Source organism: Dendroctonus ponderosae, unplaced genomic scaffold (genome assembly GCF_020466585.1).
Source record: "Dendroctonus ponderosae isolate FM_Combo_2020 unplaced genomic scaffold, Dpon_F_20191213v2 Dpon_F_20191213_9, whole genome shotgun sequence".
NCBI lineage: Eukaryota > Metazoa > Arthropoda > Insecta > Coleoptera > Curculionidae > Dendroctonus > Dendroctonus ponderosae.
Genome location: NW_026019116.1, coordinates 3,699,211 through 3,716,393, shown reverse-complemented (window position 1 = coordinate 3,716,393; position 17,183 = coordinate 3,699,211). Strand labels below are relative to the sequence as shown.

Sequence of the window (17,183 nt, the reverse complement as noted above, 5' to 3'; positions counted from 1 at the left end):
TTATCATTTCTGTTCTGATGTTTCGTGTGTGTTTAGTGAATTTCAGTTTGTGGTCGATTGTAATCCCAAGGTACCTTACGTCGTTTTTCGGTTGTTTTATTTTTCCATCTGCAGTTATTGTGGGGGAGTCAGCGTTGAGTCTGTGGTTCGTGAGCAGAAGTTGATTTTTTGTCTCGTTTGGCGTTAGTCTCTATTTATAAAACCATGTCATTGTGTTGTTTGTTAGTGTTTGAACTCTTTCAGACGCTTTTTCAGTAGTTTTGTCGTGTATAATAAGTGACGTGTCGTCAGCGTATGTAATATGTATGCCGTTCTGTCGATTTGATGTTTGTCTGGTAAGATGTAATTGTATATGTCTTGGCAGTATATATTGTAGAGAAAGGGTGAGAGCGGTGATCCTTGGGGAAGCCCTTGTTCAGGGAAAAAAGCAAAGGAGAGTGTGTTGTCAATAGGTACATGTAGTTGTCTGTTTTCTAATTAGTTCTTTATGGGGTGTAGTAGATATGGTGGTGTGTGGAGTTTGTATAGTTTGTATAGTAAGCCCATATGCCAGACACTATCAAAAGCCTTGTTGATGTCCATGAGTAGACATGCCGACTTTCCGTCAGTTAGGTGGGCTGTTTGTATGTTGTTGGTCAAAATAAATAGCGGATGAATAGTCGAGTGATATTGTTTGAAGCCAAATTGGTAGGTTGGTATATGATTTCCAATCAGTTCTTCGAGTCTCTGTTTTAATATGTGTTCCAAGACTTTGCACAGCACCGGGAGTAATGTGATAGGTCTGTAGTTGTCCATTTGTGTACCGTCTCGTCCATTTTAAGGTATAGGAATTATTACACCACTTTTCCACGTTTTCGGAATATTATTATTTGTGATGCAGTTGTTGATTTCAGTAAGGATGAGTTTGTGGGTTTCTTGGGTTAAGCTTTTCAGGAGTTTTGCCTTTATTTTGTCTTTTCCCGGTGCTGTGTTTTTGACAAATGATAGGGAACTCTGTGTCTGTGATTAGTTTGTAAGTATAGTTTGATGAGTTGTTAAAGTAGTTCAAGTACCAGTCATTGATCATGTTCCAGTTGGTACTGTCGAAGTTAGGGTTTGTCGATATGCTGAATGCCTTTTGATAGTGTCCGGCGAATACGTCAACTTTCTCTTTGTCTGTGTAACGTTCTATTCCGTTTTTGTCAATTGTGTCAGTAGTGTTAGTTTTCTTGTATTGTGCTACTTTCTTGATTTTTTGCCAATATGTTTTGCCCTTGTCTTTTTCTATTTCCTTACATGTTTCTAACCATTTGTCTTGTCGGTATTGTCCAATCAGAGTTTTAATGTTCCTGTTCAATTGGTTCAGTGTCTTTTTTAGGTCGTTATTTTGGGTGTAAGTGTATAGTCTGTAAAGTTATCTTATTTTGTCTTTTTTTGGTGAGACAAATTTAAGGTTTCAAGAAGGCAAAGACCTAAAAGAACGTTGATTTTTATCAATCATGAGTTTGTGTAAATTTTAAACTGATGACTGCGCCGAAACGTAATGAAATAAACGATATTCAAAATTTTTACTTCACACTTTGACTGAAACCAAAGGAACATATAAATCAAAATTCCCAGGGGGTGTTTTGCGCTTCGTTTTTTGCCAACATACATAATCATCCCTGCGTTTAGAAGAACACTAAGTTCTAAAGTAGTAAACCTCCATGTATACAGGGTAACTTGTAAATAACGAGAAATTTTTGAAACTAGCTACTCCGATTCAAAATAAGCATTTTTGCTTATACAAGAATTGCCAAATCTTAATCATTCAAACGCTGGATGGAACTCAAAATATCAAACGAATTTTCGCAATACGCCTGGGGAGTAACGACACACAGTTGATTATTTGATATTAATTGTTGATCAAAATTGTTTGTTTAAAAAAATACGTTTTCCCTTCTTTGACCAAGCAAATGCACCTATCGAGCAACTTTATTGCGAGTTAAACATTTTATAAATTCTTTGATGGGCTGAGCTGGAAATCCAAGCCCGAAAAAATAATTATCGTAGCAAAAATGTTATTTACTTACTTAGATTAAATAGAAACACTTTAATGTTTGAAAGAAAAAAAAAATTTACACATACAGCCTAGCCTAGCTTATTACAGACTTTCTCAAGACCAAGAGCAATTAATACTGAAAAAATCAACATGCTCTTACCGATACTTTACCGATTTATTTTGTGATCTTTTGAGCTCAATGAGGTAAAGATTTTTTTAATAAAAAAAACTCGATTCTGCAGTTTGTAAATTGAGTTTCGCCAGTCAATAATAATGCATAACAAAATTGTGTAGTTACAAGAGTTTTATGTCGAAATCCTAGAAATTCTTCCGATTCGGCCGTTGTTTATGTACAATTTTTGAATGGTTGCTTATTGAGGGATTTTAGAAAAAAGTGTTGATTTATTAGATTGTTTCTTATGTATCAATCTCTTTGCAATAAATCTGTTCGAAACGTTCAAAGAGATCTGAATTAGCTTTCAACTCTACTATAACAAACCTACATACGATTAGGTAATGTGAAAGTTCCAAAAGCAAAGTTTTTAGCAGAAAAATCCCATATTATCCCAAAAAAAAAAGATTTGAACCCAAAAAAAATTGGCACGCTGTTTTGTTTGGAATAAAATTATCCACAGATTCTCTATGTTATTTTTCATTTTTTTACTGATTGAAATGGATCTAGACGCGGTTTTAATATATTTTTTTACAAACTCTTGAAAATCGTCAAAAATTGAAAAGTTTCTACTTAATAGCATTTTTGATCCATTTAGCCCTATTTATTATTCCCATATATTATAACTATTTATATCAATGTTGAAAAATAATTGACTTGCCAGAAGAATTTGCGCAAGCTTCAGCGAAAACTCCGTAGAAACTTTTGGAGCACACAGTTCGTGTAGTTTTGTTGCATTCATTTTTTACCATAACTTTTAACTAATCTAACATTTAACTGCCTGAAAGCAAACAATTAGCATTTTATCTACTTAAAAAAAATACCCTTTAGTAATAAATCAGGAAATAAACATTCAGAATTATGGCTTGCGGGAATTTTGATCGCTTACACCCCTTGCAGGCCGGAGGAGAAAATCAGACAACAAGAAATGAAAATAATGCAGTTAGTGGAAGAATCGTGCATAGCACAGACCGCAGGCGACTCCAGAATGGCGTTAACCAAAGCCAAGGAAGCTTCATATAAAGAAAGAAGCCTTATACGCATGCAAGAACAGAACGGACTAGGCGAGCACCATAACATCGATTTGACTTATGCGGTAAGTCTTAACTTGAAAATAGTGAAGGCATGAGAAAATCTGAATACTGTCTTTTACATTTTTCTGTGAGACTTTATAACGGTTAGATTTGTTCGACTGAACCACAAATTTTTAATCGATGCATCTTTAAGCCGCAGAACATTTTCAACTCCAATGTTTGTGGAGCAAACAGCCAACAAAAGCTGAATTTTCTAAGGATTTTTGTGGTACATTCATGGAAAATAATGAAAGGACAAGGTTACAGTAAGCCTAAAAGTACTTAAAAAAAAGCAAAATTGAACGGTTTCTGCCTAAAAAATGTCAAATTGTTACCATCATCGAATTTTAAAACGTCTTTAAATAAGTGGAAAATGTTGTTGAACTAAATTATCCCTTTTACATTTCTTGACTGATTTCTTGAAAACCTTCCATTATATTTTTATTATTATCAAAAATTATTTTGGGTAGAGAAGAAACTGATGCAAAGGCATAGTCTAACTACAAAGGTAATTTTAATAAATAAGTAAAGTAATAAAAAAATAAAAAAATAAGTAACTAAGGAAGGTAATTGTGGTTTTCACATTCCAGTTTCATATCAATTTTTAATCCTTATTTGCTCCAAGCTGTTCTTTTAAATCAGGCTGAAACTTAGGCAGATTTGCATTATGTGGGGTTTCAATTTGAAAACTTTTGAAAATATGAAAAATCGAAAAGACCTGTCAATTTTATTTGTAAGGGAGACACTTGAATAACCGGAAGAAAATCTAGTTTAAAAATTGATTTATTGTTTTTTATTTTATTTTATTTCTTATTCATTGATTATTTTACATTGACAGAAATAATGTTTATTTGCGGAAGAGGAGTTTCTACAATAAAACCTGTTTCATCTACTTACGCACTATGTTATGAGTTGTTCAAGTGATGTTGATTTGTGAACTCTTCCCTAACATTTCGGGAAACTTGACCAGGAATTGACTGGAATTCTGCTGCAATTCGCCTTTTAACATCATCAATATCAGCAAGTTTTGATTTATTAACAATGAACTTAAGATGTCACCGCAGAAAGAAGTCTAACGGTGTTCAATCCGGTGATCTTGGAGGTCATTCAATTGGTCCCCTTCTGCCAATCGATCTATCCGGGAATATCTTATCAATGTTAGGGAGGGTTCGAAAATAGATTTTATTATTATTTACAGGCAAATAGACAAGACTTTAACAACTTATAATACAGTGCGTAAGTAGATCACAAGGGTTTTATTGCAGAAATTTCCCTTCCGGAAATAAAAAGTGATTTTTCTCGAAGTAAAATAGTCAATAAACCCGAAATCAATTGTTTAAACTATATTTTTTTACTGTTATTCAACGATTTTAACGGTGTAACCGAAGCATCTAATGATTTGTACATTAAACACACCCAATTTTTCATATTTTAAACTGCAAGAAAGGTATTAAGGGTGGGAAGTTTTCAAATTGACACCTGGTATAAAATTGAAACATAATAAAAAAATAATTAAAACTCGTATGCCGTGCGGAAATTTATTTTGTATGTTCGACTTTGTAAAGTGATCGAATAACTCCAAAAAATTATGAAGCCAGTAGTGGTTTTCGTCAAAAAACTGAGATGTTCAGTCGAATGGCCGGCAGGATTGCAGATTTAAGCTCGCTAGACTATTTCTCGTAAAATATTCTATTATATGCCGAAGAATATTGGCGTTAACTCAGACTTAACCAAAGCTTAAGTGGTGGAGAACATTTCAACAATGAATTAGTTAAATAGTCTTCCAGTTTATTGCTTTTCATTAAATCATAAAAACTTTGAGTTTAAACAATTCAGAATCAGAATTCAAATTTTGCACACAGAAACGCCATTTTTTGACTATTCGTGTTTGCTTGGTGAAGTTTATGTGAGTAAAATCGTTGTTCTCTGTTTTCAGTAGTCGTTTTTTAACTTCTGATTAAATTTACTTTCTTTTGCCGTTCGTACTTCTCTACATCGCCGGCGAAAAAGATAAAGAAATTGCAGTTAGAAAACCCATTTTCTTAGGTATTGTTCAATCTTGCAAACCAATATGCAGTGAACGAGCTCTACACTGAGGCACTAAACACATATCAGACCATTACAAAGAATCGAATGTTTGCCAATGCGTATCGCCTCAAACTGAACATGGGCAACATTTACCTCAAACAGGGACACTACCAGATGGCAGTGAAAATGTATCGGATGGCTCTGGATCAGGTGCCGTCCACCCAAAAAAACCTCAGGTATTATTTGAAACTAGTTGTTCCAGCTGCTTTGATGATTGGAACGTTCCAGGATAAAAATAATGCACAACATTGCCATGGTGTTTGTAAAGATGGGGCAATGGGAGGAGGCTGTTAACAGTTTGGAGTTTATCATGAGCGAACAGCCGTGCCATCGGGGAGGACTACATTTGATAGTTTGTTGCAGGTGCAGTTTGCCACTTTTTGCCGTTTGGTTTCCCAGTAGCATAACTGTAAAATAAAGGATTCCCATTTTTATTGTGTTCCAGAGCGCTGGAAGATCAGGACAGAATGAGAACGGCATTTTCGCTTCTACTGTCGGTGCCTTTGGACGTTGAAGAAGACGACAAGTATAACTTAGAGCAGGCAAGTGCTTGAGGAATCACAAGCAGCAGGATGATAAAAGGTTTAAAATTAAGTAGGATAATCCCGAAGACGCACTTCTTGCCACAGCCATTCAGGATGACCACTTGCACAAGTATGAAGCGCTGAAGCGAAAGGATGCTGAGTACTGCATTCTCACAGCCGCCAAACTGATCGCTCCTTTTGTAGAAGATAGCTTGAAAGAAGGTGAGGGAATTTTAAATTATGATACAGACATGTTCTACTCTTTATACCGATATGAATATTTGGGCTGCAGAGGAAAATTATTTTTCTCTAGAGCATGAAAACCGATCATTTAGTACATAGAAAAAATCAAAATAATCTGGTAAACAACTTAACACTGAACACGGCATTGGCAAGGTATTGTTATCACGTTGCAGAAACTAGCAGCTGTTAATCCTTGTAGAATAACAGATGTTATAGAAAAGTGTCTAGGAGAAAAGAAAATGTACTTATGTACTTAGCTGTCTGGTAGCTTAGGCCATGGACAAAGTTTGGCATGATTAATCAACTAAAAAGATCCTGTCTATCGCAGCATATGCCACTCTCAGAATCCTACCTAAATCAACGAAATTTTCGTATAAAGCAGGAGAACGATAAATGCCGGAGTTCCTCAAAGCAGCGTGCATACATGCGTTATTCGAGTAGTAAATAACATAAAATTTGTAGCATTTGCTGGTGATACTATAGTTCTTGCAGCTGGGAACTAAATAGAAGAAACGACTGCCAATATCCAAATTGCAATTAATGCCATAAATATTTGGATCAGGCAATGGCGAATAAAATTAAATGAAAACAAATCGGTTCACGTCAATTTTACTATTCAAAATGTAATTCATCTTGCCGTGGGATTTAATTTTCCCGTTTAATTGGTAAAAGTATCTACAAAATGAGACAATCTGAATTAAAATCCGTTTATTTGTTTACTCAAAAAACAAAAAAATCCGTCGTTTTTAGTGTTTTTTTTTTAATTTTCTATATTTAATTTTGCTTTGCTTCTCAAAAATCGCACTATCACTTTTTTGAACAGTTTTGTGGACTTTATGAGTGTATACATTTTACCTTAATATATTCAAAACTCTTTGTTAATTCTTATTTGATAGGTATGTAGAAAAGCCTCTTGCCAGAATCTAAATAAGTTTGTTTTTGAGACGTCGGAAAGACTCTTCTGAGAGTGTATTTTACTCGTAAAGAGTTATACTACAGCGTACAATAAAGAAAAAGTTGATTACTGAAGGGTAAATTGTTTAAACATGAAGTTTTTGAAGGGTAAATTATTTTCAAATACAGTTTCCCCATCGATTACTTAATTCCTATCGGCAAAAAATAAGAATTTTACATGCGTGTTTTTTGAGCTCAATCGATTCCTTTCGCCTTAAGAAACTCAAAAAATGCATTTATCAAGTACTTGGATCAATAATAAGGAAGAAATCGTTGCTTCAATATCGTGAATGCTCGCCTAAAATGTACCCAACTGAAACTTCTGGTGTGTTTCTCAACTAGTTCGTTGAATTCCCCGGTTCCTTGAGATCACACTGATGTCGATGTCAAGACTTTTTGAGAAAATAATTTTTTTTTGAAAAAATCGACCCCGACATTTAGAAAATTTTCGGCAAGAAATTAAAATTTTACATGCGAGTTTTTTGCGCTCAATCGATTACTTTCGCCATAGGAATCTCACAAAAGTGCATTTCTAAAGTGTCTGGGTCAGCAATAAGGAAGAAATCGTCGGCTAAAGATCGCGAACGCTCAAAAAACGATAAAAATGTTCCGAAAATCTCTTATATATTATATCTCTATCAGAACTGAAACTTCTGGCTAAAACTAGTTCGTTGCATTCCCGGGTTCATTGAGATCACAATGATGTAGATTTCAAGGCGTTTTGAGAAAATCTATATTTCTTCAAAAAATCGACACTTACCTACCATTAGAAAAATTTCGGAAAAAAATAACTATTTGGCATGAGTGTTTTTTGCTCTCAATCGATTCCTTTCGTCTTAAGAAATTAAAAAAATGCATTTATAAAGTTAAAAACTAATATTTTTTCAAAAAATCCACCCCCGCCCTTAGAAGATTTTTGAGAAAATAAAAATTTCACCTGCTTGTTTTTGTCTCTCAATCGATTCCTTTCGCCTTAAAAAAATCAAAAATGCATCAACAAAGTGTTTGCATTAACAATAAAGAAGAAATCGTCGCTTAAAGATCGTGAACGCTTGTAAATGTACCGAAAATATCGATTATTACGGAACTGAAACTTTATTGAACGTTTTTATGAAACGATTATCGACTTATGTTATCCCTAAAAAGTTCCCTATTATATTGCCATCCTCCTCCATGTTGCTGATCTTGTCTTAAATCCTTTCACCTCCTCCAGTTCTGTAAGCAAGTGAAACATCTCATGCCCTCTCTAACGTTCCTCAATCCCCACACATTTCAGGATCTGCCAATCTGCGTTCGCTTGTCTCATTTTTCTCCTCATTTGCACAATGAACATTGTCTCTATTAGAAACATCAAACTGTTTTCAAAAACTGCAATCTTAGAGCTTCTTTCTTTATATGTAGGTTACGACTGGTGTGTGTCTGCAATCAAGAGCTCAGAATACGCCCAATTGGCCGCAGATTTGGAAATAAACAAGGCCATCATGTTCTTGAAGCAAAATCAACTCGCTGAAGCCATTAGCACGTTGAAGACGTTTGAAAAAGATACCGATATAGCATTGAATGCAGCTACCAATCTAAGTTTTATATATTATTTGGTAAGTTACATAAAAGGGGACTAGTAAACTGAACCGGAAATCGAGCTAGTTTATTTTCTGAAACCTTTCCAGCCTTCTAGGTACTTTTGCTCCAGTCGCCTATAAATTTGTAATAACAAATATATATTTCACTATCATTTCAGCAAGGCGATTACGATACAGCTCTGAGATACAGCGAAACAGTGGAACAATGCAAAATGCCAACTGCTGATGGCTTTGTAAACTATGGGGCGTGTCTGATAGCGACGGGACAACTGGACAGGGCCATTCAGTGCTTTCGCAAAGCTCTGGACTTGAATCCCGATCATTTTGAAGCAATTTTCGATTTGGGCTAGTGAACGAACTTGGTCAGCTGTGGCAATATCAATGAACCGAATTATCTTGCAGGATTATGCTTGAAACGCCAGGGACACTACATAGAAGCGCTGTCCTGTTTTCAACGGTTTTCCGGCTCCTTAGCCTTGCTTCCCGCTGTAGTTTGCCAAGTGGCCAGCTTGTTAGAGTTGGTGGGCGACTCTGAAGCTGCAGCTGACACTTATCAGCAGCTGCTCGGATTGACACCAACCGACGCCAAAGCTTTGCAGAAGTTGGGCGAATTGTTCGACCAGGAGGGCGATAAACAGCAGGCCCATCATTATCACGTTGATGTAAGTGTTGATGTTCAGGTGTTGGCGCATTGATACTGATGCGTCTTGTCGCGTCAATACAACGTGTCAGAGCAATTTATTTTACAGTAAACCGTAAATACGTGTGCGACTCGCTTTCTGGCTTTGAAATTCTTCTTGAATGCAGTTAAATGTTAAGTGTTATTCAAGGTGTTGCGCCGTAAGGCTCGAGGTGTTATAACACATTGACTCATAGAGCGGCATCAACACAAAAGTGTCAAACAACACAGTGTTCCCCATGCCTAATACAGAGAGAATCAAATTTGTGTTGTTCCTTTAGGGGGGCTGATTGACGCTTTCTTGGAACGTGCAAAGGACATATTAACATTATCCAATTTTCTTTAATTAAACATTAAATTAAGAAACCGCGACTCATCAGGAAAGTTTTCGCTTCAAAAGATGTAATTCTATTTTAGGTTCCACAGCATCAGCAAGCAAGCAGAGTGATTCAAAATTGGTGTCACTCCTTTTAAGCAGTTCTTTCTTAGGGTCCATTTAAAGAGTAACCAGTTATGTAGAAAACATGTTTCGACTGCATTTATTCCTTAAGCTTGCGATCACTGTTTTGTTGGAAGAATTATGGTTTTTATAAATATTTAAAAAAGCATTCTTCTTGGTGAACTTGGGAATTGAAAGGTGACGAATACTCCAAAGGAAACTTTCTAAATTTCAGCACTTTTTTGCAAAAAAACAATTAATATACAGGGTGATTCACAACCCTATGGACACACAGCAGGGGCGTGTAGAGGACCTCAAAAGAAGTCGAGTTTCCTTTTAAGTTTTTTTCTCGGGCCCATGGTTCACGAGATACAGGGTATTAAAGTTTCAAAAAAATGTTGGTATTTTCTCTTTCACTCCTACAGTTTCTGAGCTATTTTGCTCAAATTTTTAACGTAGTTTGTTTAGACGCATTATCCGTAGGTAAGGCGACTGGTTGTGAAAATCTACAGGTGTTCTATTTTCTAGAGGCACACCCCCTTCTWCCCCCCCAAACTTTTTTGTGTTGCGCCACTGAATTTGAGCGAACACATTTTTCAATTTGTTGTTGAATTTAAGAATTTTCTGATCTCTTGCAGTTATTTCGTATCTGTCTTCATTTTCGAGTTATTTGCACAAATATAAGTTCATGTAGGGTTCCTGGGTGATTTTCCATGAATTTTCTGATAATTTTTTTGCGTCCTTTTGTACTTTTTTTTTTGGTGAAAGAAATTAATTTCATAATAAATTGAAATATTCATTACATTTTTATTTATTTTTATTTGGATTAGCTTACAGCCGATAAACCTCAATTATCGTAAATTAAATTAAAGTAAAAAAAATMACTTTTAAAGTTAACTCGTCAGCYATCCCTATTTTAACTTTAACTTGCACTTGAASCTTTGACCRAAAAATKTGAACAAAARGACACAAAAAAATTATTTAAAAAATTCATAGAAAATCACCCAGAAASCCTACATGGACTTATATTTGTGCAAATAACTCGAAAACAAAGACAGATGCAAAAAAACTGCTAGAGATCAGCAAATTCTTAAATTAAACAACAAATGCAAAAATGTGTTGGGTCGAAGTCAGTGGCGCACCATAAAAAAGTTCGGAGGCGTAAAAGAGGTTCTCTAGAAAAAAGAACACCCTGTAGATTTTCACAAGCAGTCGCCTTCCGTGAGGGTCTAAACACCAGCCTACCTTAAAAATTTGAACAAAATATCTCATAAACTGTAGGAATTAAAGAGAAAATACCAACATTTTTTTGAAATTTTAACACCCTGTATCTCGTTAATCATGGGCCTGAAATAAAAAACTTACATGGAAACTCGATTTGTCTTGAGGTCCTCTACACGCCCCTGCTCTGTGTCCACAAGGTTGCGAATCACCCTGTATAACTCTATATAGTAACACACACATAGACGAGATAATAGGGCTGGAATGTGAAAATGTTTTTCCAGTCAAAATTACTTTACAAATGTGCAGTGGACAAAGCGATTTTGAGACGCAGACGAAAATAAATACAGATACATGGTACACGCATTGCAGCTATGCCACTAATAGTGCCGCTGCCTTATTGACTTGTGCACATGCGGCTTCGATTTTTAGTAATGCCTGCCACTAATAAGATTTATGCCTGCCGTTATTTGTGTTCTCTTTACGCTCGCCACAATTTGATTCTCATTTTCGGTTGATTCCATTATACCTTAGTATGTCCACCAGTCCTCAAACATATGAGTAATCCTTTAGACCATGGATTAAGCACTTTTAAAATAAAAATATGCCCATGATACACTTTTATTTGATTAATTTAACAGTGGCAAAGTACCTTATTTTGCCGGTTCCCGTAATACTGATATACAGAGAAATTAGTGTCTCGTGCACTGTGTACAAAAAATTTAGTATGAACTCTTCTTATATATGAATAAAACCATATAGTGTGACCACAGATTGCCCCACATCGTCTGTGTTATTTGTTAAGTTTTTGGAATTAGTCTTTCAGGTACTACCCGGGCAACTTATCGGTAATCGAGTGGTTGGGGTCGTACTATATCGAAATGCAAGTGGTGGAAAAGGCTCTAATTTACTTCGAGAAAGCGGCCTTGATGCAACCTGGGGAACCAAAGTGGAATATGATGGTGGCCGGATGCCATCGTCGCAGTGGAAATATGCACAAAGCCTTAACACTCTATCAGGAAATCCATAGGTAAGAACGCCAACCGAATGGTGCTGCTGCTGGTTCTACTTAAATCTTCAAACGATAGTCAGTTTCCTGAGAATGCCGAGTGTCTGCGGTTCTTGGTGAGACTGTGCAGCGACCTGGGAATGAGAGAGGCACAGGATTATCTCATGGAGCTCAAGAAACTGGAAAAGTCCAAAGAAGTGAGAGAACGGGTGAACAGCAGCAGGCCAGGTTTGGGTAAGTTGCAAATTTTAATTTGTCGCTCAAATGGTAGCTTTCCAGGATCCAGACGAAGCAATAGCGGGTTGTCTTCGAGAGCAGGTTCGGGCTTTAGTCCAGTACCAGAGCACACATCGACTCAAAGTCCACCTCCCCTGTCGGGTTCGAACAGCCGGAACCTGAGAAGTGTGAGGGAGATACGCAAGCAAAACAGCGCCAGCAGCTCGGATTCGGGAATTGGACCAAATAATATTGGTGCTACTTCAAATGTTCTGCGAGACGGAAAAGGAATTGTAACAATCTGTTTTGCAGATGTGAACTATGCGGATCCGCTAGGGCCTTTACCCATTCGCCCCAGGACAGGAGCGGGAAAGCCTTTGGACTTTGATGATTTTGGAAATGAGGAATTGGGCGACGACTTGTTGCCCGAATGAAATAATTAAACGCCTTTATATTTTAGTGACTTAGTGACTAGCATACTACTTTTAAAGCTAAATACTGTTGTGAAGCAAAATATTTTATACATTAGTTCATTAATAGATATCTAAGAATTCAGGAAGGATTCCATATATTCAAAATCGAACAATTAGTAAAATGTTTAAAATTAAACGAGTCACTTTCAATGTAAGCCCTTTAATCCCAATTTACAAGTTTCTTGAATAAATATCTGTTGGTGTATGTTGCCACCTCTCGAAATTTGATCAGGAGCATCAAGCTGGTATTCCGCCTAGATTCTAGACAATTAGGGTTTATTAAGCGCGTATGTAAAACAAATTCGAATTTTAAGACAAGCGCAAATAAAACATTATACCAAAAATGCAAAATATCTCAAAAGTTGTGGAATTTAATAAAGAAAATTGGAATAGTTATAAAGAAGTTTTATCAGAAAATTAAATCTTGCAACTGCAAGCTGCTAATTGTTGCGCAAATCGCGCCTAAAGTTTGATAGTAATTTCAGCGCGTTTCATAATTTCAGCGCGGTAATTGGGATGTCTGGAAAAGTACCTACTGATGGCTTATTTTCCTCAAAAATATAAAAAAACAGCCAATTTTCTGTTGCTGTTCTTTGTGCGTCTTACTATTCAACGCTAAACGCAACAGTTCCAGGTAAATTTTTACGTATGTTGTATGTTATTTATACAGGGTGTCGCAATAAGGATGGTAAGCGGCTGTATCTTGGAAAGTATGTGTTGTAGAGTGATCGGAAAACAAAATTGATAACAAACTTGAAGAAAATAATTTGCTAAAAATTATTTTGAACGTTCTCARATGACCACTAGATGGCGTAATTGCAAACGGTATTTTAAAAAGTYGATTTTATACAGAAATTGTCCCTATAAGTGAAACATCTAGTAAGTTTAGTGAAAAGATCATAAAAAACAGTATTACTTTCCTTATGAACTTTTTTTCCTAACTTGTCAAATAAAGCGTGAGGGGAGAGTCAAACCGCTTAATTCAAAGAAACCTGTAACTCCGAAACGGCTCGACCGATTTCATAGTTTTTACTATCAATTGAAAGAGCAATAAAAACTCTACAATATGTGATATAAAAACAATATTAATAATTTCCGAAAAATCCGCGGTTTAAAAAAATTATTTGTTTGAATTTTTCACAAAAATTTCAAATACTTCTGTCAAGTTATTTTACACGCATTCGAAAGCACAGGAAAAAATGAACTGAACCGCAAAAACCGCATCTTAAAATAATTTCTGGAATCGATTTAATACTTGAAAATAATAAAGGTTGCCTAATTCAAATATTTAAAGTACGCTTTGGAAGAACAAATTGTCTTTTATTGTTCCCACTATTTTCAAACTTACTAGATGTTTCACTTATAGGGACAATTCTTACTTTAATTATTTGAATTAGGCAACCTTTATTATTTTCAAGTATTAAATTGATTCCATAAATTATTTTAAGATGCGGTTTAGTTCATTTTTTCCTTTGCTTTCGAATGCGTGTAAAATAATTTGATGCTAGCATTTGGAATTTTTGTGAAAAATTAAAACAAAGAAACTTTTTCGAACAGCGATTTTTTCGAAAATGAGCAAGATTGTTGTTATATCATATATTGTAGAGTTTTTATTGCTCTTTCCATTGATAGTACAAACCTTGAAATCGGTCAAGCCGTTTCGGATTTACAGGATCACAGTTTCGGATTTACATTTTATTTGAATAAAGCGGTTTGACTCTCCCCCACGCTTTATTTGACAACTTAGGAAAAAAGTTCATAAGGAAAGTAGTCCGTTTTTTTTATGATCTTTTGACTAAACTTACTAGATGTTTCACTAATAGGGACAATGTCTGTATAAAATCGACAAAATCTGAAAAATTTCAAAATAATTTTCAGCAAATTCTTTTCGTTAAGTTTGTTATCAATTTTTTTTTCGATCACTCTACAACACATACTTTCCAAGATACAGCCGCTTACCATCCTTATTGCGACACCCTGAATTTAAAATTCTTGGAGGAGGTCTTTCGGTGAAAGAATTGCTTTGAACTGTTTTTTTTTCGCCGATTTGCCGTTCACGAGGTGGCCTATGTAAACCGTCTCCTATTCGCATGGTTCACTGCACTTTTGTAGAGCAAGTTTCATTGACGGAACATTCCACCCGGGGTCTTCGATCACCCGCAAGTGTCCCTAGCAGTTCGATGTTTTCACCTGACCATTGTGCACACTTAGTATGTGCACGGCCTTTATTTTATCCTGATTTCGGATTATTTAACTAGTAGAAGTTAGTACTTTAGTCACTGTAACTGACGCAATAAGGGTTCAATCGGGCACAAACAAAATTTAAATATTTAAAGGCAATGAAATTTTCCGCTCCAAATTTAGAAAACAAATTTAAAATTAAAAGTCCTGGTCGTCCCAAGCCCGATCTTGCAATAACGAATGTCACTAAACACCAAAGCCGTGTTGAAACAAGAAATTGTTAAGTTTTTTTGCAATAGTTGTAGTTGACAACACATTTTAAAGCCTTAAAAGTATTTTTATGATCGCACTAGTGCTTGTTCCAGTGCAAAAATCAAAATAGCTGCAATAGTTTCATTTCAGTAATGGAACAAAGAAATTCCAAAAGCCCGGCAACTTTCAAATTTTTGGATAAACCAACAAGAATAAATGTGCCTGTAATAAATAACACAATGATGCGTAACGCAAAATTTATGAAAAGAAATGTTTTCCCACGTAGAAAATTTGCCTAAGTTTGAGTAAATGTTGTAATATTTTCTAATAAAAATTCAATAAATCTCTAGTTTCCATCCTCTTTGCGTTCGAAGTTGTTAATACTCTCCTTGCCAGAGGAAAGTCGCAACTTTCCTTCGTGGAGTGCTTTGGGAAAATGCCTTTTTGCACCAATTTTGACTATTTCTGGTTAAGGAATCAAAGGATGCTACAACGTCCACCGCGACACCGTTCGAAAAATGCCGGAGCTGCAAAATATTTATTCTCAAACACATTTTACTAGAGTTTTTTTTACGAAGTTTTTTAGAGAAATTTTACTTAACTGCTTTTTTACGTTTTAATCATGCTCAGCCGCTATCCATCAAAACGAGAATTTCCCGACAAAAATTTGGTATTTTTTTGAAAAATACGCCATAGCCTAAAATACACAATCGCTTAATAAAAATTAGTAAAATAGAAATTTCACGATTCGACAAAGAGTAAAGGAAGTAATTATAAGGTGAATTTTGTACTGTTCAATAGCTCAAGCTACTTCAAAAACGTTCAAATGCTTCAATATTGTGAGCATGAACACAGTTTTATTGCCGTTATCGGGTTTTTATGAAAGAGAATCCGTACCCTAATTGATTTTTTTATCCAATGCATTGAAATATATCAAACGTAATAAATCCGTTCCTAATGCTTTTATTAAACGTTATCTACTTATCACTGATTACAGAAATGATAAAACAAATGGGTGATTAATCGTTTGTTGCGATGTGTATTGATTGGGAAATTTAAACATACAATGAGTAGTTCAAAGATGTAAACAGATCGTTAAGCGCAATGGATGAATATCAACAACCAAGCACAGGTAATCGTCGAAGCAAATGAAGAATTCTTGTGTATCTTTTGCGATATTTTAGATCAATTAACTTGCCAGATTTGTGACACAGCATTTACCACTCCTGAACACAAAGAGCGACATTTGGGTACTAAGAAGCATAAAAGAAATCTAGGAATAGCTAGACGGGAAGCTATTTATGAAAATAGTGAAAATACTATAGGAAGTAAACGACGTAAGTAATATGAACTATTTAAGAAATTATTATGATATTCTTATCCTTCCTGGGTCTCAGTCAAAGTGTGAAGTAAAAATTTTGAAACATAGTTTATTTCATTACGTTTCGGCGAGACAACAGCGCCATCGTCAGATTTAAAACTTGCACAAACTACAAACACCAATTCACAAAAAAAACATGTTGTATAAAATTTATAATTTACAGTGTTACAATGTTTACAAGTGTTAAAACAGGTTGTTTACAAGTTTTAAGTCTTTGCCTTCTTTAAAAGCTTGAGTTTGTCTGAATTATTTTCTACATTTGCGAGAGTGGTATGCATGTATCGAGATAAGCAGAAATAGTTTTAATTTTTCACTAGTGTACCGGGTGTTCCATACTTATGGCTTTATTAGGGTTTGGTAAATGTTGAGGAGGTTGTCGGTATCTGATCTGAAATTTACTGCTTTTGTATGTTTTTTTATTTGTATCATTTCTTGGAATCTTCTTTTATGATAATTTTTTTCCCTAAATAATATATCTGCGATGTCAAAAATCAAAATTATGCAACATTTGGTGTGCATGTTGTGTTAATGCTGTTTTATTTTCACTAGTATTTCTCAGACTGTATTTATGTTCTTACATTATCTTTTTTAAATATTGTTTAGTTTGTCCTATATATGTATTATCACATTCTAAACAATTCACTCTATATACAGTATTTGGTACATCCATTTTGTCAG

General features: G+C 35.2%; 1 protein-coding gene across 3 annotated transcripts in view; it reads left to right on the top strand.

The window, feature by feature from the left end:
• The window catches only part of LOC109535912 (intraflagellar transport protein 88 homolog), a 19,530-nt gene extending 6,708 nt beyond the window's left edge, over positions 1–12,822 (top strand). For 2 of the 3 annotated variants that reach the window (XM_048669857.1, XM_048669858.1), the window contains 12 exons: positions 3,093–3,288; positions 5,312–5,529; positions 5,582–5,716; positions 5,799–5,895; positions 5,952–6,099; positions 8,476–8,669; positions 8,813–8,999; positions 9,057–9,316; positions 11,812–12,023; positions 12,082–12,230; positions 12,282–12,473; positions 12,531–12,822. In XM_048669857.1, coding sequence (XP_048525814.1) covers positions 3,093–3,288; positions 5,312–5,529; positions 5,582–5,716; positions 5,799–5,895; positions 5,952–6,099; positions 8,476–8,669; positions 8,813–8,999; positions 9,057–9,316; positions 11,812–12,023; positions 12,082–12,230; positions 12,282–12,473; positions 12,531–12,652 — 2,110 coding nt within the window. In that variant the 3' untranslated portion in view covers positions 12,653–12,822. Of the gene's footprint in view, positions 1–3,092; positions 3,289–5,311; positions 5,530–5,581; positions 5,717–5,798; positions 5,896–5,951; positions 6,100–8,475; positions 8,670–8,812; positions 9,000–9,056; positions 9,317–11,811; positions 12,024–12,081; positions 12,231–12,281; positions 12,474–12,530 lie in introns of those variants that run through there. The other variant, XM_048669859.1, reaches the window with a different exon arrangement.
• Positions 12,823–17,183: the final 4,361 nt, after the last annotated feature.